General features: G+C 37.7%; 1 protein-coding gene and 1 pseudogene across 3 annotated transcripts; one reads left to right on the forward strand and one right to left on the reverse strand.

The window, feature by feature from the left end:
* The first annotated feature begins 273 nt into the window (after positions 1-273).
* Positions 274-8,440, forward strand: LOC104448401 (cyclin-B1-5). 3 transcript variants are annotated; one of them, XM_010065939.3, is made up of 24 exons: positions 274-372; positions 504-561; positions 667-742; positions 831-872; positions 1,574-1,616; positions 1,745-1,793; positions 1,870-1,966; positions 2,165-2,200; positions 2,365-2,425; positions 3,305-3,362; positions 3,459-3,534; positions 3,675-3,701; positions 3,791-3,824; positions 4,052-4,100; positions 4,173-4,263; positions 4,700-4,751; positions 5,855-6,127; positions 6,195-6,317; positions 6,684-6,773; positions 6,902-7,063; positions 7,152-7,211; positions 7,532-7,630; positions 7,869-8,047; positions 8,127-8,440. In XM_010065939.3, the coding sequence occupies exons 1-24, from the start codon at positions 325-327 to the stop codon at positions 8,260-8,262; spliced, it is 2,019 nt and encodes a 672-aa protein (XP_010064241.2). In that variant the 5' UTR covers positions 274-324; the 3' UTR covers positions 8,263-8,440. The 3 variants fall into 3 exon arrangements, with proteins under 3 accessions (XP_010064241.2, XP_010033607.2, XP_010026638.2); XM_010035305.3 differs by having other exon boundaries at positions 3,462-3,534; XM_010028336.3 differs by having other exon boundaries at positions 670-742.
* Positions 8,441-10,093: 1,653 nt separating this feature from the next.
* On the reverse strand, positions 10,094-12,656 carry LOC120291104 (annotated as a pseudogene).
* Positions 12,657-21,478: the final 8,822 nt, after the last annotated feature.

Here is a 21,478-nt window from a genome sequence, read left to right on the forward strand (position 1 = left end):
AATTAAGAAACTATATCAATTATATACTAAAAGTCATATTAAAAATTAATGAACGTTATTGTACATTGGGTTAAAATTCAAAAATCTCATTGAATAAATAAATTTTTTAAGGATTACGTTACATGTTAGGCCAAAATTTATAATCATCTTTGTTTAACGAAAGAGTTTTCACGTAGGCCTCCTTTGGCCGCAGGAGGGTATTAATGTCAATGCACGCTCACATTTCAAAACGCCGAAAAGACGCGCTTCTCTTTCTCGAACTCAAAACTCAAACTCGCATTTCGCAGATAGAGAGAGAGAGAGAGAGAGATTCTCTCGGCTGGGATGAAATCGTCGCAGCGATCGAGCAGAGCAGGAATGGTGACCGCCAAGGTGATTTCTCCTCGTCTTCTCGCGATGTTTTTACCGATGTCGAATCTGCCGAGAGCAGGCGCAACTTTCGTTGTTTTTTTGGCTTCTGATTGCTGCAATCTTCTTCGCGTTTTCTTGGATGAAACTCTTAGGCGAAGGTCAAAGGAGGCCTGAATCCGTTCGCGGAGGAATCCTCCAAGAAGAAGAACGGTAGGAGTTCTTCTTCTTCTTCTTTTTTATTTTGGAATTCGAATTTTCCGTTAGATCTTTTGTACTTGGCGTTGCCGACGCGCGTCATCGTTTTGTAAATGCAAGCAGTCTGCGCCGGGAAGTTCAAGGTTTACACGGATGCCGGGGAACTCGGTACTGATCAAGCTGCGGCGGACAGATTGTGAGTTGTTTGATTCATTCGTTCAGTCTCTTAGTGCTCTGCAAATCTTGCCTTCTGATAGTCACTTTTTTTTTTTTTTGGGTTAAAGAAAATCTGCGCAGGCAAATTCAAGGTTTAGCGTGCCTCCACGGTAAGAGACGTTTCTGAACTTTTCTCGTGGAATTACTGCTATTAGGGAATGTTACGAGTCTCCTTTTGTTTTAGACACGTCCAGGTTTTCTTTTCTGATGGATTATATGGTAGTGTTCAGCTTCATTATTGGGAGATGAGTTTCATGTGGGAAAAATTTAAAGAAACCTATCCAGTGCTTGAGCTGTTTTTCCCTGATATTTACAGTGTGAGTTGTTTAAAGGTTCGGATATCAAGTGGTACCTGAACCGAATTCAGATCTCCATGTAGAATCTTAGGAAAGTTATCTTGGACCGGTTGCTTGCGGGTCATGTCATTGTTTGAACCGGAAGACTTTGAGCTGAGGATGCTATATTGGCCGGTTATTAGTATCCATAGAGTTGAACCGCTCAGACCACGAGACACCATGACACTCATTACAGTAGAAATTCTGCGTTCATCATTAATTCCCTGGACTCCTTTTCAAAATTTCTATGAAGTTACATGTCAAACATTTTATCATAATTTTGGTATCAGAAGCTGCCTACAACCATTTTGTGAGAGTACTAGGCAATTCCACTTTAATCATCAAGGGCTTGTGGTAGACATGGTATTTTGCTGCTAGAGAGCCTATAAACAACTATTTTACTTCAAGGAGTTGTTCTGGTTGTTCTAGAAATAATATTTTTTGTATTATCTAGCTTGTCTTCTTTGTTCTTGCAGAAAAACATCAATGACAGCTAACAAAGGCGTCAGTGGGACTACTGTAAGTGAAGCAAGGAGAATTGCTGTCTCTTGCATAGTGGAACTTTTACATTAGTCTCCTTTCGTTCAAGTTACTTCTTATGAACTTAATCCATATACGCATTAAATATTTAGTCATTTCACTTGCAGGTTGGTTTTGAGAACCAAAAGAAGACCGCTAGTAAAAATGATGCTTCTGGTACGGTTAAACTAGGCTGAGAAAGAAAGCTTTCTTGAGATTTTGTATTCTTCTGATTATAATTTGTTTTTGTTAGGCAAAGCAAATATAAGAAGAAAAGCTTTGGCTGATGTTAGCAATGTTCGAAAAAGTGATGTTTCCGATAAAGTTGTTTGCGATGGGTCCAAACCAATGTGAGCATTGCTATATCTTGATAGGGAGTTTTCTCTCTTCCTTTATTTTATTTCTATTTTTACCCTATCTATTTCTGGCATGTTATGTGAAGATTTCGTGGCTTTTGACAGTTGACATGACTACAGAATTTTATGTTTCTCCATTAGCATCCTAATTGTGTGCGTAGCTCTAATCACATTAAAAACAATATATTGCAGGAAGTACAAAAGTGAGGGCTTCCCATCTTTGCATCGGTATGCTTAGAGATCTTTTGTGCTTCACATATTTGTAGGGCTTACATCTAGTCGTAAAAGTTGGAAGTTTTTGTTTTGGATACCTACAGCGAAATGCATTCAGCAATTCTATTTTTCCTTTGATTTTGTTTTTGGTAAAGCTCTCAACACCTTTTTTTTGCCAGTGTTTCGGTGGATCCAAGCATTAGGAAAGCAGGAGTTGCGAAAAAGAAATCCTTTGTGGTGGTAAGCTGCATTCCTGCTCTCTTTTTTTCCCCTTCTTTTGCTCTTGGCTATCTTATATACAAGCGATGGTACTTTTTCTTCTCTTGAAGCAGCCTAGCATTTTCTTTCTGAACTTATCAGATTTATCGATTCTTACATTTTGAAATTTGGTGAGTAGTGGTAAATTGGCTGGGGGTTATGGCTTATTTATACCTTTGTATTTGATGTTTCTAAGACTTGATAAGTGGTTGGCAAACTAACGTGTTTGCTCTAGGTGTCCAGACTTTATAGTCAGGTTGAATTAGATAGTGATGTTGTCACTCTTGACGCAATGAAGAGTTGTATTTAAAGCCCAATTAATTACCAATTAATAGCTCAAAGGGGAGTTTACGAAATAGAGAAATAGGAAAATGGTCAAGATTTGATGGCGTTAGCGAAGAAAGAGCAACTGAAGCACTAAGAGGAGGAAAAGATTTTCATCTGAAGCGATAAAACTGGGAAAGAAAAAGGGCAACAGAAAGGAACTTGTATGAAAATCTGAATCTGCATTTATCATGGTGATTTGTCGTGTCTGAACATATCATTTATTGGATAAAATCTTTTCCATGAAATGTCGGGTACCACCAAATATGGGGTAATTGAAGCCTTGAGCCAGTTTTGAAGTTCCTTAGACAATCACAGAATGGCACCTTAAGCTGCGGGAGATTGATGCTCCTTTTATGAATAAATTATCCATTTAGTTTTATGATTTGAGATGACCCCTGCCCCCTCCTATTTATTGACCACAATATGCGGCAGCATAATACCATTTTGTAAACTAGCACTTGGGCATCTCTTGATATCTTTTAACACATGTGGCATGATCATAATGGGTATAAATATATCATCTGATTGAACCAGGGAAAAGCGAGAGAACAAATGAATCAAAGGAATGAAGAGCCTCCTACAGTGAAGAGAGGTGAAACATGATTTTATTTTTTTAAGCATGATTTCTACCTCATTTGAAATGCCTTTTGGGAACTTACTAGTTATCTGTCATTACCATGTATGAAAGAAGTTAATACTGCTAGTGCTTCTCAAAGAGTCGTAAACAAGGGGCCATTTCATGATCATAGCATCACTGAACAAAGGTATTTGCTATCTGTGATTTTCATTTTAATGTTGATTCCAGGATCCTCAAAATGACTACTGCGCTTAACTCTTATTTGGCTCAGTTTTGTCACTCTGTTTACGACTTTTTAGTGTAACGTAATTTTGCCTTTTTTGTCAGGACTCGAATTAATGCTACATTAACAAGGTATGAGAGCTAACTTTTGCATTTTCTCATAGAAAAATATGCATTCTTTACATTGATTCATTCCTTTGGTTATCTTTTTCTGTCTTAAGGAAATCTTTGCCAGTGTTGAGGAGGAACAGCCAGGTAAAATTGAGCAATATAATGCTAGTTTTAAAGAAGTCCATCATTGGAAATCGTTGCTGATATATATAAGTAACTGTTTATGTTGAAGATGTTACCACGTTGCTATAATGAACCAAGTACACTAGTTATTTTTCTTGATTTTCTTTTTCACGGCACACATTTTACTCCAGTATATTGCATGGGCCTTTTGCTGGGGATTTTCCTGAAAGAAGTTGCTTTTCTGTTAGGAAAATTCTGAAAGTACTGCTAAGAGAAACGGCAGAAGTGCTATACCCAGTAAGTTGCTATTCACTGGGATTTTTTTCTTAGCAAGTCAATGAATTGCTTTAACTTTGCACTTTCTTTCAGCCAAGATGAAAGGCGGTCATAAAGTACTTCCACGTGTGAGCAATCTTACAAGCCATGTCGCAAGTACAAGGGCAGGTGGTTGCACAATGATGTAAGTATCAGTGAATCAGTGACCTCAAGTTTTACTAATGGAAGAAATGAACTGTGGACAACCAGCTTTTTGCAATTTGTGTGTATAGGTATAGCTAGTCCCCCCAAATGTATTCATTGCAAAACAGAAGTCACGTTGGCCTATATTGATGTTCTCATCTTTGCAGTTGGTGATAAAAGTCGGAAAATAGTTAATGAAGTGCTACTTATATTTTTAAGATGTGGTGAGACAAGTGGAAGCTTCCTGAATGGATGTTGCTAACCTTGATGAGGCGATACTGAAACTTGAAAATAATCCAAGATTGTGTGCTGTACTTGTGCTTCCTTTTACCTCTGCGTTTCTTCTTTAATCTCACCTTTTCGAATTGGAATAGGATTACTTTCATTATAATAAAAATTTTGATATACGTTCGCAACATATTTGTCAATTTTTGTAGGGGTCCAAGGTTTCAATCTACTGTCGGTGCATCTTCAAGAAAACATTCTGAGGTTTGTGTCTCATCTTTTTGGTAAATTTTCAAACCTATGAGCAGTCAGTTAACAGCTAACCACTCTTATCAAGTAGTAATTTGTTTAATTTCTCTTGGTTTATTCTTCATAGATGCTTCTAGTTTGAGATTCACTAAATATAATTATGGATGTTCCTTGCACCAACTCTTTTTGAGTAGCTACTGATAACATAGTCGTGCAAGGGTAGAAATTATTCTGGTTCACGCTTGATTGTGACTGATATTTACCCTTTAATCACCATAAGGTGGAATCGTTAAAAAATAATAATAAATGTCATAATTTGCATTATTTCTATTAATAACTGGTTTACGTGTTTAAGTCTTTGAAAGCATCAACTTTTTCAGTTAAGAGTAAGCTTTCCCTGAAAGTTTGTTTTGCAATTTTTATTTAGCAGAGAGCTTAATTCATATTTGCTAACATGGATTTTATCGTTGTCAGCTAAGTTCATAATAATGGGATACATCACAAGTAATAATCAAATATATACATGTAAGAAATTCATACCTTTTTTGGGCCAAGAGAAAATTCATACTTCACAAGATGACCTTTAGATAATTCTAGGCTATGTTTGTATGTATGTGATACATTTGTTTTTTACACCTCAAATACAGAGAAAGACACACACACACACACACACACACTCTACCTTTGTATGTCTTAGAGCTATCCCAACCAGCAAATCATTTCTAGACTTGGGTTTTAATAAGTTGAGTTAATTGGTTTTTCATTCTTAACAGCAGATATCTCAATATTTAGATTATTGCTAATACTAGTGAGCAGAGGATGTAACTAATTATTATACATTGTATCACAGTTTCATGGGTAGCATTTAGATCTAAATGGCTCACTAATTCAATTGCTCTGTATTTCAGTTATTTTCTTTTAGATTTTCTATTATTCAAATGATACCAAAGATAATTGCATTGGAAGTACATTCAAATTTTTCATCAGTAATCATTTTACTCGTATCCAAGCAACTCTTTGTTTGCATATTATTCTCACTGTAATTTGTCAAGCAATAACATGCAGTCATATTAACTTGGTACTGTGATTAAATTAAGCTTGAACTTGCTATAAACCAGGGAGTTGTTAACAACGCAATTGGGGCTTCAAATGCTCAAAGGACCTCAACATCTAAGGATGTAAAGATTGCAGACAAATCTGTCAATGGAGTATCATTTGAAAAAGAGACAGAAGTGTCAGTTCCTCTTACAGAGAATACACTTCAACTGGACAAGGAAGTGATATCATCAAGTAATATCATCCACTCTGGTGGAAGTACATCAGGTTTCATTGCCAAGAAAAAACCACAGCGGAGGAGATCTTATACATCTCTTTTGATGGCTAGATCAAAGGTTAGAACTGGTTTAGTTCATAATGTGATTGTTGCATGAAATCTGAGGGTGGTTGTCTATTCTGCAGTTCCTCGGCGAAAATGGTGAAGTCTTAAAGCTGGAAAAATTACCAAGCATAGACGATTCCAGCAATCAACTTGAAGTTGCTGAATATGTTGATGATATATACGAATATTATTGGAATACTGAGGTACTTTTTTTGTTCACTTCGTTTGGTTATTGCTAACCATCATCTGGAATTTCTTGTCTCACATGTCTTAGAATTAGGGATATGACAGCTTTGTTCATATAGGCAAATGTGCTTTACATTTTCACTATATAGATGAAGGATTTCATGGTTAGCCTTTATTGTTTAGGAACATAAAAGGGATTAGAGATTGACTCTATTTAGGTTTCATGAAAACTTGGAGACTGTAGTATTTTCACTGGATCATATGAGATAGGTTTTAATTCATTCGGTGCCTCCAAGTGGGTTCCCGAAATTTAACTTTATTGTTGTAGTGCACAAAGTAAATTTTTCCTATCCTTTATATCCATTAAGTGTCTCGTTTTGCAGGCATATAGTGCAGGTTTGGCAAATTACATGTCAATTCAAACAGACATTACACCCAAAATGAGAGCCATATTGATAAATTGGCTCATTGAGGTATTGACTTAAGAACTCAACATTTTATCTTCCCTTTTCCAGTTCACTCTCTTAAATCTAATTTTATGGTATTAGTTGTAATCTTGTCACAAGTTAAAAATTATTAGACATCTTTGTGAATATTGTAGGTACACTTCAAATTTGATTTAATGCATGAGACACTTTATCTCATGGTGACACTGCTAGACCGGTATCTATCTCAAGTATCAATCCAGAAGAAAGAGATGCAGTTGGTTGGTCTCACTGCACTTTTGCTGTCATCTAAATATGAAGACTTTTGGCATCCTAGGGTATGTTGAAGTTTCTCTTGCCACATGTAATTCTATATGTGGGCAAGTTTCTGACACATGCTTACTCCTGTCCTTTCTCTTCCAATAGATAAAAGACCTCATCAGCATCTCAGCAGAGTCCTACACAAGAGAGCAAATGCTAGGGATGGTATGTGTTGTCGTGTTATGTGGTTGGGATAGCTTACTTGATTTGATGTAATGCGTAGCAATGTGGAATGTATAACTTGCTCTGGCCAAAGAAAGAGAAAAGAACATCTAACTTGCTTTTCACTTGGTAGGAAAATAAAAGGCCTCCCCATAAGTTATAATTGCTTTTGGCCTCTTAAACTTCAATCATCCAGTAAAATAATGGTAGGATTGGAAGAGCAAAAATTAGACCTTTTATGACATTTTTCTTATATGCTACTAACTAGGAAAAACTCGCCTTTATTAGCAACATGTAATGGCTTCTTTTTGTCATGTTTTCAGGAAAAATCAATCTTAAAGCAGCTGAAATTTCGTCTGAATTTGCCTACTCCTTATGTTTTCATGCTGAGGTTTCTCAAAGCTGCTCATTCAGACAAAAAGGTAAGCAGTAGCTCATGAATGAGTTTGGTCAGACTAGCATGTAAGATGATTTCATGTCTTCCTATGAAGAGCTTCACACCATTTAAAATGTAGATGTGAGTTGGATTTTGGACTATAGAGGTATAGATAGAAACTTGAATGTCCATACCCTGCAAAATCTTGCTTATCTTGCCCTGGTTTTATTTTGTTAAGCGCTAAACCTGCTAACACTTCTCGTTGACTCGGTCACTTCTTCCAGCTTGAACACCTAGCATTTTATCTTATCGAGCTTTGCTTGGTGGAATACGAGGCGTTGGAGTTCAAGCCTTCACTGCTATGTGCATCGGCTTTATACGTTGCAAGGTGTACGCTACAGATGTCTCCAGCTTGGACACCGCTGCTCATCAGACATGCACGCTATGAAGTGTCCCAAATCAGGCATAGATCTCAAGATCATTCTTTTGTGAACCTTCCTTATTCTGCAGTCATTATTTACGAGCTTGGCCTATTCTTGCAGAGTATGTGCAGAGATGATACTGAGATTTCATAAAGCTGCTAGACTGGCGCAGTTGAAGGTCACGTATGAGAAGTATCTGGGGTCAGACCTCGGTTGTGTTGCAGCGATAAAACCATTGGATGAGCTTCCTTTTTAATTTGGCTCATTTTGATTCTTTCTGCTTCATGACGTGATTTCTAAAATTCTATACAGCTAAGAAAGCTGATGTGCTAGGTAAGTTTACTCCTTGAAATTCGCATTATCCCTCTATTCATTCTAATATTTGGGTACTTTCTGTTACCTGACGGGCTAATCCGCATTGCTGTACATCTTGTAATAGTGCTGTACATCTTGTAATAGTTGTGACTTACTTTGACTATTACAAGATATACAGCAATACAGATTAGCCCGTCAGGTAACAGAAAGTACCCGAATATTAGAATGAATAGAGGGACAATGCGAATTTTAATCTCCAAATAGAGTAAACTTACCTAGCACATCAGCTTTCTTAGCTGTATAGAATTTTAAGTGTCGACGTGTCGTGTCGTGTCGTGTCACATGTCCGTGTCGCGTGTCGGTGCTACCTAGATAGTAAATACTGGCTTTTGTTCTACGGTTGCTGCCACCACTGCCGCTAATGCCGTTCAATCGTTTCTTTTTTTTTTTTTTTTTTTTGCCACTGCCGCCACTGATAGGACTGTTTGTTGATTTGAGTGTACATATTCGTGTAACATGCTCAACATTCGGACTGCCTCAACATTTGATGGTAATGGCGGAAACACTTTCGTTTTCACATATTAGACAATGTATTGATTCTCAGGCTAACATCTCGTTGGAGATTGATCTTGCCTTTCATCCTTTCGCAACACTTTTGAATTTCACTATAAACATGGAGTTCTTATCTAATATTCAGATTTGTGGTTCATTTTCTTGCTGCAGCTTCAGAGCGGACTGATATTGATATTGAAATTCAAACCAATTGCGATAGCTATATGCTGGTTTTGTGTAAATTCTGTCCCCCTGAGATTACCATGCAAAAGCCCTATTAAGATTCTGTTTTCCCTTGGTGATATTACTAGGAAAGATTTCATATGAAACGAATTACAGAATAGTGATGAGTATATCCCCACGTTTGAAGCCAAACATCTGTTTCGCTTCTATTCTCTGCCTATAACTCTTTTAAGCAAGGATTCAAGCACTACATCACATTGAAGGCTCGAGAAATAGATACAACCCTGTCAAGAGGCAAAAAATTACTTCATAAAGAATCAAATGCATTTTCTTAACATCCTAGTTAAAACATTATCGCTTATTACCTTGAAAATATTAGAGGGCAAGTACATATTTCAACAACAGATTTTGCAGTCCCAGGCACACTTGCGAATAGGTTCTGTTTTTCTTCTTTTCCCCTATCCAAATATTGCTGTATGTAAGCATGACAATAAGGCAAAATTGTGACAGCATGACATCAAAGAACTTTTGCAAATAAAAGTCTTTAACCAAAGTGGAGTTGAAAGTTTAAGCTCTCACATCTCTATAAGAGAACTCATCGCTCAAGTGTTCCAATGGACACAAACAACAATGGCACTTCAGTTCAAACTCAGCTTAAGTAGAATAAGCATTTGCCTGATTTAGAACCTAGTCAGCACCCATACACATCTACATCAAAAAGAAAAACTGAAACCTCAATGAGGATGCAACATGTCCCTTAGCTCCATGGTTACGCATAAAACAAAACCTCATGGGGAGTAAAATAGAAAGAACCCGGCAAGCTCACTGCCACATGGAATGCAGAACAAGCTACCATGATTCTAAAAATTGAGTGAATATATTTAATTATTCCCTTTCTAAATCTCCCTATTTGATTTAACATAGCTACAATCTTCCACTAAACCACAAGCAATAGAAAAACTGCACACTATGGGGGCAAAAACTTTGAATTGGAATAATATCACTTCAATGGAAACAGAGGACTGAAGAGCCAGGGCTGTATCAGAGTGTCTATATGTACTGACTAACCATACGCTTGAGCGCCTCCACCTCCTCCAAAATCAAGAGTATACATTGAACTGTTCAACATACCTCCTTATGTACATATACCGTATCATCATTCACCAAAAACCAGCTTTATTTGCCATCAATTATTATACTACACAAGCTGCGTTGCACTATTTCACAAGTATATGCCCTACCGATTACAAGACTATGAGCTGCACATTCTACTATGAGCAAGGTAGCAAACCGTCTTGTGCAAGCAAATGATCTTGAAGGTCCAAAGTCTCCCTCACAACTCGATAGAATTCCACCCAGGATGATGGTTGCACATCAACTGGACCCCACAAGAATGTTGGATTTGGACTAGCTGGGCATGCAGTGACCAAATCCAGAACTGAAACTGCAGGCTTAGGGGTTGTGGGAAATTGAAGGCTAGATTGTCCACTTTGTGCTCGTAGATCTTGCCTTTCCTATCCAACTTATACCGTGACGTCCCTTGAAACTCCCCTTTTGCTTCCCATGGAACCCGAGGAACCCCTTTTAGATTCCACCTAATCAATATCATATTCTCTGAAGGCTGCCAAATTCTGTATACCTCGAGGGAAATATCACGAAACAAAATCTTTCCATGAAACCTCAATGCCCAGAAAATCAATTTGTAGTTATCAATCCCAGTAAAGGTGTTCAAAGGGTCCATAAAAGTGATATCATCCCTGAACAACAGACAACCAACATAAAAAGAAAAATTTCTATCAGCATCAAGACAAGATACAACGTACTTAAAATTTTGCATAAGGCTTCTCATGGAAATCGTAACATCATACATCCATGAAAAATCAGATTCACAAAGGCGAAAATTCAGCTCTAAAAGAACCCTGCAAAATGATTTCAAATAAACAGCCAAAAGTGTGAATATTCGACAGTTTCGCATGAGACAATTCTGTTAAATATGTTCGAACAATCTGAAAAGGAATATCACCAATGGACAAGTTTGAAAATCTGCGAACTAATGTAGAAATACGTCCACATCAAGCAACAAAACAAAACCAATCATTCATTTTGAGTCTAAAGTTGTAGAATGCTATTTAGTTTATTTATCAGCATTGGCCACCTGCTAGATCTGAAGCTCCCGGTACAATTAAACCTGAGCTTTGTGGTTCTTTGCTGCCTAATCCCTCTGGTCCCTGACAGAGTAGTTGGGAAATTATTTGCGTGAGGGGATTTCTCAGTGGGTAGGTCTTGGGATACTTATTAAAGGATTGAAGGGGCCAAGGTGCAAGCTTATCTGTTTTGTTCCTTGCATAGCAAATGATAGTTTTATTGCTTGGTTGGCAATGGACAAGAGATTGGCTACAAAAAATAGATTATTCAAGTGGAAATTGCAAATTTCTATAACATGTTGCCTATGCAACTCAGCTTCGGAGCATAGCAATCGCTTACTCTTTGCTACCCAGGCTTGGTCTGCTGTTTTGCAGTTTGTATGCTTTCTCGTGATTTAGGGGCTGTATTAGCGAAGCTACATGGGCAATTTGCACTTTCAAGGGAATTCATTTCACCCGTTGTCTATCATGGATGCCTTTCTCCATTATATTTGGATCGCGAGGAATTGCTGTATACATGACTTTTCTTTTGTTGGAAAGTGTCGACTCAATACTTTTGAGAATTAATAGGGCAGTATGTGGTAGGATAATGGGCTGTGCTGAGGTTAGAAGGAAAGTTTTCTTCGATAGGCTTTAATATCTATGCTCCAATTGCAGACTTGAAAGCTTGTTCCTATAGTAAGGGAAATTTCAAATTGGCTAAGGATGACAATAGTAATCAAAAACACATGCACAAATACCACAGGAAAAAGATGAAGCTGTGAGCATTCCAAAACCAGCTTCACACTATTGAATGGGCATTAAGAATCCCAAACTATATATATCTCAAAGCCTAATCCTACAAAATTAAAACCCAAAGAAAAGGAGCTAGAAATAACCCCAGTTAGAAAAAACGAAAGAGAGAAAGTATACCTATATATGTCATAATTGAGGTCCTTGGTGAAGAGCAGAGGCATGTCTTCACGGAGAGTCCTGACGGCGAGCCCAAGATTGACGAAGAAGTCATCTCTTTCCTGATTCTCCTTCTCATCGCGGGGGGTATCCACTTCAACGCCTTGCACGGTCGGCGTTTGGACACTGCTCAAGGCAGGGCTGACAGAAACCGCAGAAGAAGAGGGAGAGGGAGAGGAAGCAGAGAGAGAGAAGGGCTTGGTGGGTTGAGAAGGAGAGAAGGGTTGGTTGGGGTGGAAGGGCTTGTCCTTGGACTTGGGTTGGAGGAGAGAAGGGGAGAGGTTGGGAAGGAGGAAAGCCATGGCCCTTTAATGAGGTCTTGGTTCTTGATTCAGTTCCAATCAAATGGAAGAGATTTTGTGTGATTGGCTTTGGCTGCAAGAACTGGACAGGGAGAAGATGGAGAAGGGAGGAGTCATTCTTGTGTACGTTGTTGAGTTTTGAAACAGAGGAAGAGAGAGAATGAGAAAGGTTGGAGATTTTTGAGTGGCTCTAAGCTTGGCCATCAATGTGTTCTTTCTTTGACTCCTTTGTTTCTGCCTTTTCTTTTCTCTTGTTTTTGCCCCCTTTCTCCTCATTTCTTTTTCCTTATTTCTTCCCTATTATTTTCAAGCATTAGGGTCGATTTGATAAATACTGTGTTCATTTGACAAAAGGAAAATAGATTTAAAATTTCCTATTTTGTTGAAAATGAATTTGGCTTGCAAAACGCAAGTTTGTAACGTAAATAGAAATATTGAAAAATATATTTGGGTATGTTATTTCCAAAGTCAAAACGTATATTTACGTTTAACGATAGAGTGTATTTTCATTTGGTATATTCATTTGAAAGACAAGTTTTCTATCTTTGTTTTGATTTTGCTCATATGAAAAAAAAAATGATTCAATTTTCTATTTTCTTTTGAAAATGAGATTTGTATTGAAAATGCATTCGGTCAGAAAATGGTTTTCAAAGTAAGGATAGAACACACGCAATTTTTTTTTTTTAACTTTTGGACTACAAAATAAAAAAAGAAAAGAAAAGGTTTGTAAATTTGTATTTATAATGAACACGACGAAAATTGAAGTACGTTTTTTTAACTTTGCAAACCACAGAATCAAATGTGTTTTTTCTAATTTATATTCATGTTGGGAGAAATTTTACTTTCAAGAATAAATACCATTCTCGCTGAAAATGAAATTTAAGAACACGACGAAGCTGGCTCTTATATTCAATGTATGGTAATATAATATAAGCTTATTTGTCTAAATTTTGAAATAAAATACAGAATTCATCATATTGGCAAAGACAGAAGGCTTATTTGTCTGCACTTAAGAACAATTAAAATATTATCAAAATTTAGAAAAAAATAAAACTTATATTTACGTGTCAAGGATTTTGGGTTTAAAAAGGTCATCTATGAATTTGAAGAAGGCAGAAAATGAACTCATAAGACAATATTTTATCGAAGACAATTTGATCGTTCCTTTTTTACCTTTGCAAGATGTTTCTTAAATACTGATATTACGGCATAAACCGAGAAGAAGAACGCAAATTGAAAAGCTCGACTTCTTGATCAATTGATTGAAATTTCAAATCGAGAAGATTCTATCTTGACTTAGTCATTTTTGGGGTTCTAGGAATAGCTCCATTTCCAATCTTATTCTTCATAGAACAAAAAAGTTAATTGAGATCATATACCCCTCCAAAGATGTGATCTATGTAACGTCTCCGTCGCATTGTCTATCGCAAGTCATAAATGGGAGATCAAACAATAATAATCCGATGCTTTAGTCAATCTAAAATGGGATTTATCCATTTGATTACTTGGGATGTTCAATCTGTTTAACAGATTTTTTTTTTTTGGTCGGTCCCTACTCTATGCCTATTCTACACTCACTCGTAGACTTGTGCCCTACTTTGCGGGCGTAAAGAGTCGCAACCCCTCTCGAAACTTACGCGTCCCTACCCCCCATCCCCCCGAGAATGTGGGGATTTGAACCCCACCTCCCCCTTCCAAGTTGGAACGGGATTTGAAATGGAGATAAATGCCACCTTTTTGCTTTGTTTGAGTTTTACCGCTCTCCTCTAGTATAATTTTGGTCACAACAAAATATATAGGATATCGAGATGGTTCCTTATTTGTTTGTCAGAAGACAGTATCTATTAAAAAACTCAAGAATAAATATAAACAAGGTATTGCATACATTAAGTGACAGATAAAACTATCAAATTCATAAATTGATGAATAGAAAGGCAATCGTGGCAGCACAAGCTACAAATAGCGACGGAGCCCAAGAGGTGGGAGAAGAGAAAAGTACATTCGCATCTCTCCTCTTTCAAATGTAGCATCAAGGAATAGAAAAGACGCACCGTACTCTTCTCATGGAAGAGAAGAATGATCAATTGCAACCTTGAGAATAATGAATTAACTGGTTGTCTAAAAACAAGATACGTAGAATGGAAAGGAGAGTGAAGCTAGGTTTTGGCAACAACCGAAAGAAATCGATGATGATTGAAATTGATACGGTCATAATCAATTACAATTATTTATAATAAAAAAAACAAATTGATTCAAATCAAAGAGCACCGGGATCAATTTGACTTGTCTTTCAATTTGTTGGTATAAGAAATGTGACTCGGTTTTTATTTTCTTTTCAAAATGAAATTTGCACCGAAAATGCAAATTAAATACAAAAACCATCATTATAGCCAAATGGAGTGATTTAGGGCTTGTTTGTCTGCACTCAATAACAAGGCTTTCCTTTGTTTAATTAACAAATATCAATATTTCGAAAAAAAAATGAAAAGAAGTTTGAGAAATTTTCAAGGATTTGTTAAAAAGTCCTACATAAATCAGAGGAAGCAGAAAATGAACTTATAAGATACGAAAGACCTGACACTATGAACAAAGTTATCAAGGACGATTTGATTGTTCCTTTTCTTTCCCATGCAAGACGTTTCTATAATACTGATTCTAAGGTATAAACCGAGAATAACAACACAAATTGAAAAGCTCAACTAGTCGATCTAGTTGATGGAAACTTCAATCCAGAAAAACTCTGTCTTGACTAGTCATTCTTTTGGTTCTCGGAATGGCTCCATTTCAACCATTTCCAATTTTATTCTTCAAAGAACAAAAGATGTAATCTATGTAGCATCTCGGGTTGTATTTCAGCTGATTGATGCTATAGGAACTCTTGGTTGCACTATTTTTCGTGAATCGTAAATTGGGAGATTAAACAATAATAATTCGATGCTTTAGTTGGTCTAAAATGGCACGATCCATCTTATTAAGATCAACAAGGGGGAAATTGGTGGAATTATTCTGAGCGTATGAGGGACTAATATTTGGGATCATGTCCTAATAAACGTAAAAATCATATTCATTGGCATGATTGATGGGTCAAAGTATGTGGGGACAAAGAGGAGATGGTTTCATAGAATGAATGGATAAGGCATTCACGGTGGCTTGAAGCTGCCAATAGCGACGAAGCAACGGAGTGGGGAGAAAAGTACATTCGCATCTCCTCTTTGAAATTTGGCATCAAAGAATATTATAGTTGCAGCATATTCTTCTTACGCAAGAGAAAAATTTCCCGAATTGAAATTCTCTCATGGGACTTCCCATCTTTTGATGATGAAGATGACCAGGGACTGCTTTGAGGAATTGAGCAGAAAAACAATTTTTGCATTCGACAGTCGGAAAATAGAGAAAATTGTCCAAAAATTCTAAACATATTACATTTTTATCAATTCAATCTTAAACCTTTCAATTTTACTAGTTGAGTCATAAATCATCTTACATTTTATCAATTGAATTAATCCGGCTAATTTTTATTGAAATTCACATGGACATCCGTCATTTTACGTGGCACAACCGATCTTAACGTAAACAATTTTAATAAATTTTATTTTTATTTAAAAAAATAATTATTTCCTTATTTCCTTTTTCTTTTTCTTCCTCTTTTAAAAAAAAAAAAAAAATTCTCTTACTGTGACCAATGAGGTTCGCCCGACGCCTCGCCTAGCCTAGCCTTGCCGTATTTAGGGGACCCTTCACCTTACGATTGGTTAGACAATTTGTAACAACACCAGAATAATATATGATAGAAATTTTTTTGGCTTTTTACGATGTATAATAAAATTTGTGCGGTCACAATGCGCTTTTTTCTTTTCTCTATAGCTGAAACTACAGTAAAAATGAGTTATTTCAAACAGTATATTTACTATTGTTTAATCTTTGAGTGCTTAATATGATCTTTCTTGAAAGGAACACTGAAAGTATAAAAATTTCGAAAGGAATCCTTGGACATTTAAGAGAGTACCGTTGGTAAGAAATGGTGTGGGCCCGGTAAAAAATGGAGCCCGATCCGCTTAAGCCCAAACCCACTCATTTTCCAAAGGTTTTTTTTTTTTTTTTTGGGGTCGAACATTTTCCAGATTTGGGTTGTACGATAACAATTCAAAGAATTTAAACTCAATATATAATGTAATCCCTAGATTATTAATTTCTTCAATGTGAAAATTACAATGGCAACGATGACGTGGCAACAATGAGATGTCAATAGATGCAACTGATTCTATATGATATTTTTCACGATTTGCTTTTAAACTAAAGTAGGAGACAACCTAAAATATGTAATTATCTAATTCAAAGGAAAAAATAATTTAAGATTAAACCTTATTCTAAATTAGGAAATTTCCTAAGTTGCTACATGAGTCCTAGAGGAGCAATTGCAGACTAGGAAAATAGTTTATCCTAACATGTAATGTAAATTTTTTTGTATTTTTTAATAGGAATATTTACTAGATCAAGGACATGCAATATATTAAACCCATAACAAACTATTCATTGAGCTCAAAATAGGAAACGACCATTTTGAGATCCGAACTTAAGCCTTAAAGATCACATCGCAATATGATGCACGACTCAAGATGGGAAAATTTCCTAATCGAGATTATGCCTAAAAATCTCAAGAAAATCATGTTAGATTGCAATAATTCCAATTTAGGCGACTCAATGATCAAATCTAGTTCAGTTGAGGATCAGGGAATTTCGTTTCCAAAAGTGAGGCCGGCTGGCGGACGGGCAAGGAAGATTGGCAGGGCGTGTGGGGCTACGGTGCGGCTGAGCTATGGAGGCGCGACGGCTAGCTGGTCACGGTGGTGGCTGGCATGAGGATTACACAAGCTATAGCTATCTTCTACATTTCTCCCGTTTTTTCCACGTATATGGAAGCCCCTCTTTAATTTCTTTCTTTCCCCGTTTTCATCTACACTATTGTCAGCCTGCCCGTGCACCCCACCAAGCGCTCCCATTCCTTGCTCTCGTTTTCTTCCATTTCTTATCTCTGCTTTCTTGGTTCTGCTTTTTATCCCATTGGACCCAACGTCTCTGCCTTTTCTTATCCTTTGGGTTTTGTAATCTCAAATCTAGACTTGTACAGATGATGCCCCACGCGAGTTCCATATCTCAACAAAATGAGCAAGAAGAGGGTACGATGGGTGCGTTTGGAAAGACTTTTGGGGAAAGTCTTTAGGAAAATGCAAAGATCTTTGAGTTAAATGTGTTTTCCAAAATGCAAACTGTGTTTGGTAAATTATAATTTAAAAGCCCTTTGTGAAGTACCTTTGAGCAAAATAGCGTTTGGGGGACAAATGACTTTTGTAAAAAATATCAAAAGAAAAAAAAAAAAAAATGAAAACCAGCAAAGGCGGCGGCATTCCACGGCGCGGCGACCCCGGCGACCTCCGGCGACCTCCGGCGACCCGGATCCGGGCCGGGCGACCCACCGCGCCGCGAGAGGTCGCCGGCGACCCATCCGGTCGCGCGTGAAGGTTGCGGCCGGCGTGGTCGCGACCGAATCCGCGACCGGATGGGTCGCGCGAAGGTCGCGACCTCCGCGGAGGTCGCTGGCACGGCCGGCGACGCAGATCCGCGTCGCGACCTGCGAAGGTCGCTGAAGGTCGCGGCCGGCGACCCATCCGGTCGCAGGCGCGAAGGTCGCGGCCGGCGACCGGATCTGCGACCAAATGGGTCGCGGTCGCGACCTTCGCGGCGACCTCTCGAGCGGGGTCACGCGACCCTCGCCGAAGGGTCGCCGGCGAGGGTGGTGCTGGCGCGGTCGAGGGCTGGCGTCGCAGTGGTCGGCGGCTCGGGTGCCGGTGCGGGTGGTGCTGGCGCGGTCGAGGGCTGCCGGCACAGTGGCTGGCGCGAGCAAGGTCTCCCCGAAGAAGATGAACAGTACCCAAAAAGAAGAAGACGATGAGAGGGCAAAACCGGAAAAACGAAGAAACAACAAGGATAATTTGGGAAGAAAATTTTTTTTTAGCCCCTCGCCCTCAGCATTTTCGGCATGCTGAAAGCCCAAGGCAGCCTCCCACCTGCCTTGGGCTTTCAGCCTTCACAAGGCTGACATTTTGCAAAGGGGCCTTGAAAATTCTTTGCCAAACACCCCATACTTGGCTCAAAGATCCTTGGGGCTTCAAAGTAGCCTTGAGAAGCTACTCCCAAACGCAGCCGATTTGGTTTGGCCACGATCTCGCCTAAGTCAACATTCGATGCATATGCGCTGAATGAAAATTTCTAAGTGTAGAAAAATTTCTATGTAGAAACCAATTCCTAATTTTTCTTATGGAATGCATGAGAAGTATTTTCGCGAAAATTTATGTATCAATAGTGTTATCAAATAATTCATGCAAACCATTTATCATCTTAATCTCCTAAATAATATTAGGAAATGAAGAAATTTCAGCATCTCACAGCTCTATCTCCCTAAAAGAAAATCCATCCTTGAAATTTAAATTTATCTTGTCAATTAGAGAACTATTAATATTTGTATTTCATCTCATTTTCTCTTTCCACTTTATTTTCTCAAAATCATGATATTGCCATAAGACTTTGAATAAAGGAATAGTCTTACTAACTTGTTCCTTTTGAATCTAAAATATATATTGACTTCTCTACATGAGTTACTCTCTTGTTTATCTCGATTATCTTAGCATGATACCTAAGAGGTTGTCCGCTAACAAATAAGACAATCCAGTTCATATATACATAGGAAAAATTCATTTTTCCTCAACAAGAGCTCCACAGTAGCTGCAATGAGCTTTTATCGATATTCATTCCTCAAATCTATTACGCACACAAAGAGGCCCATGGAATCCGAAAACTCCATTCATTTGACCCTTGAAAATCTGATCTCTTTCTCCCCAAAGCTTTTCCTCAAACTTCATTTCAATACTTTTAGGCTGCGTTTGGTCGACCGGATAAAAACCAGGATAGGATATGTTTGATCATATCCCGTGTTTGGTAGCTGTCTAGGATAGGATAAGGCTAGATATAGACGGGATATAAACCGGATAAAAAAATCCGAGGGGGGAGGTGGGATAAGGTCGGATAGGATTTCTTTTATCCGAAACATAAAACCCTACGCTTTTTTTCTTTCTCCGTCGTTCACCCACAAACGTCTCTCTGTTTCCAACGTATCGACATTGAAGCCTTCTCCTCAATAGCTCTTCGATTCTCATCGAAATTTTACGAAAGCGACGAATTTTCAAAGGTAAAGAATCATTCTCTCTCTCTCTCTCTCTCTCTCTCTCTAACGTTAACGAATTTTACGTAGGTCAGAATTGTAGTTCTATTTGTTTTTTTTGCTGGTTGATTGGAGATCGTCTTCTTGGTAGTTTTGAATTTGTAGATTTATAAAGGCCTTTCTGTTTTTGTGCAAAATATTTGATATCTTCAACGCGAATTGTTCGTTCTTGGTTCGGTTATTTGATACCCAGATTTCCAAGGCTACTGCATCTCCTACAGCAATTGTTTCACCATAGACAACAACTTATCTATACGAAGAAGCGGGGGACACTTTGGAGTACCAGGAGTTTTGCGACCATGACTTGAAGCCTTCCTTGAAGGATGTTGTGTGGGTTTGGCATGGAAATATGCAACAACAGTCTCAATCTGCTTAGGTTTTGAATTTTCTTTGCTTTTTCTTCTTCCCTCTTTTCTGGGTTTTTGCTTGGGCGAAAGGATTTCTTGAGAACGTGCTGCTACTCTATTGAGCAAATTAGTTGCTGCAACAGGGAAAATTGACAAGTTGTATCTATCTCTTGCTACCTCGTTTTAGTGTGTATTTTTTTTTTTATCACAAATGGACATTATTATGATACTTAAGATTATATGCTTTCCCTTCCTGTCGACTTTTTAAGTAATTGTCTTTGTAAAGTGTTTTTTACTTATGAGTGATATAACTTTCATACGATTTTCATTCAATGAGGTTATTCTAAAATGTTTGATGTTGAAGGGGTTATCCAAAAGATTATTTCAAAGTAACGAAAAAGATTATTACGATGCGTAATCATGAAATTCGATGAGAATATGCTAATTTGAAAAAGATATATTGTTTTGGATGATTTTGTGAATATTAAACCTGCAAATATGAGGATATCCGACTTTAAATCCGTAGTTCACCAAACAGTACATTTGATAAGATATGAGGATATCCGACTTTAAATTCGTAGTTCACCAAACAATTGATGGGATATGAAGAAATCTATGGATTTCTTATCCTATCATATCCAGTCCTATCCCTTTTAGAAATCCGGACAACCAAACGCAGCCTTAGGACATAAATTGCACGCTGCCTCCACATATAAATGACTATATCCATCTGTGCAAAATGTCATGAGTTATATACAATTCAATACTCGAATGCACATAGATGAACATATAAATCTCATTATGCGCAAATACCACACATTAGATCACCGATATACGTAGGTGAGTGTGTGTATAATATGTTTCATACTTGTCATTGCCAATTTATCTTGATTAACGAGGCATCCCGAACCATGAGGTATCTTGACACACAAGGCATTATCACCACTAATATATGGGTGACAAAAATATTACATAATACCTTTCATATACAATCATATAGCAACAATGCACATAATAACACTAAATGACTCATTAACCATCCCTACTTCGATTAAAACTTCACGAAGCCATTTCTGAACATGACTAAGCTAAGCCGGTTTTCTCTTACAAGCCCCATTTTCATTTATTCCTTCTATTCATTTTATCCTCTTTTATTATTTCTATTATTCATTTTTTGTTTATTTTCTCTCGTTGTCTTCCTCAAGTGAAAGACGAACCAGAAAACTCCCATTAGCCAATTTCAGAACCTCTCAGAACCTCCTTTAACAATTTTCGAAGATCAACTAAACTAAGCCTATTTCTGTAAATGTCACTTCTCGACGCCATCATCAACCTCCAATCATCGCCAATCATCAAAACATGGCCATCAGCCATCAACTTCCGCCATTACCATTCTTTGAAC

Source organism: Eucalyptus grandis, chromosome 1, assembly GCF_016545825.1.
Source record: "Eucalyptus grandis isolate ANBG69807.140 chromosome 1, ASM1654582v1, whole genome shotgun sequence".
Lineage (NCBI taxonomy): Eukaryota > Viridiplantae > Streptophyta > Magnoliopsida > Myrtales > Myrtaceae > Eucalyptus > Eucalyptus grandis.

Excerpts from the sequence above, each read along its gene's own strand:
- LOC104448401 (XM_010065939.3), top strand. The coding sequence starts at position 325 with ATGAAATCGTCGCAGCGATCGAGCAGAGCAGGAATGGTGACCGCCAAG. Across the intron at positions 873-1,573 it reads AGGTTTAGCGTGCCTCCACG|AAAAACATCAATGACAGCTA; the intron begins GTAAGAGACGTT and ends TTGTTCTTGCAG. Across the intron at positions 4,264-4,699 it reads GCAGGTGGTTGCACAATGAT|GGGTCCAAGGTTTCAATCTA; the intron begins GTAAGTATCAGT and ends CAATTTTTGTAG.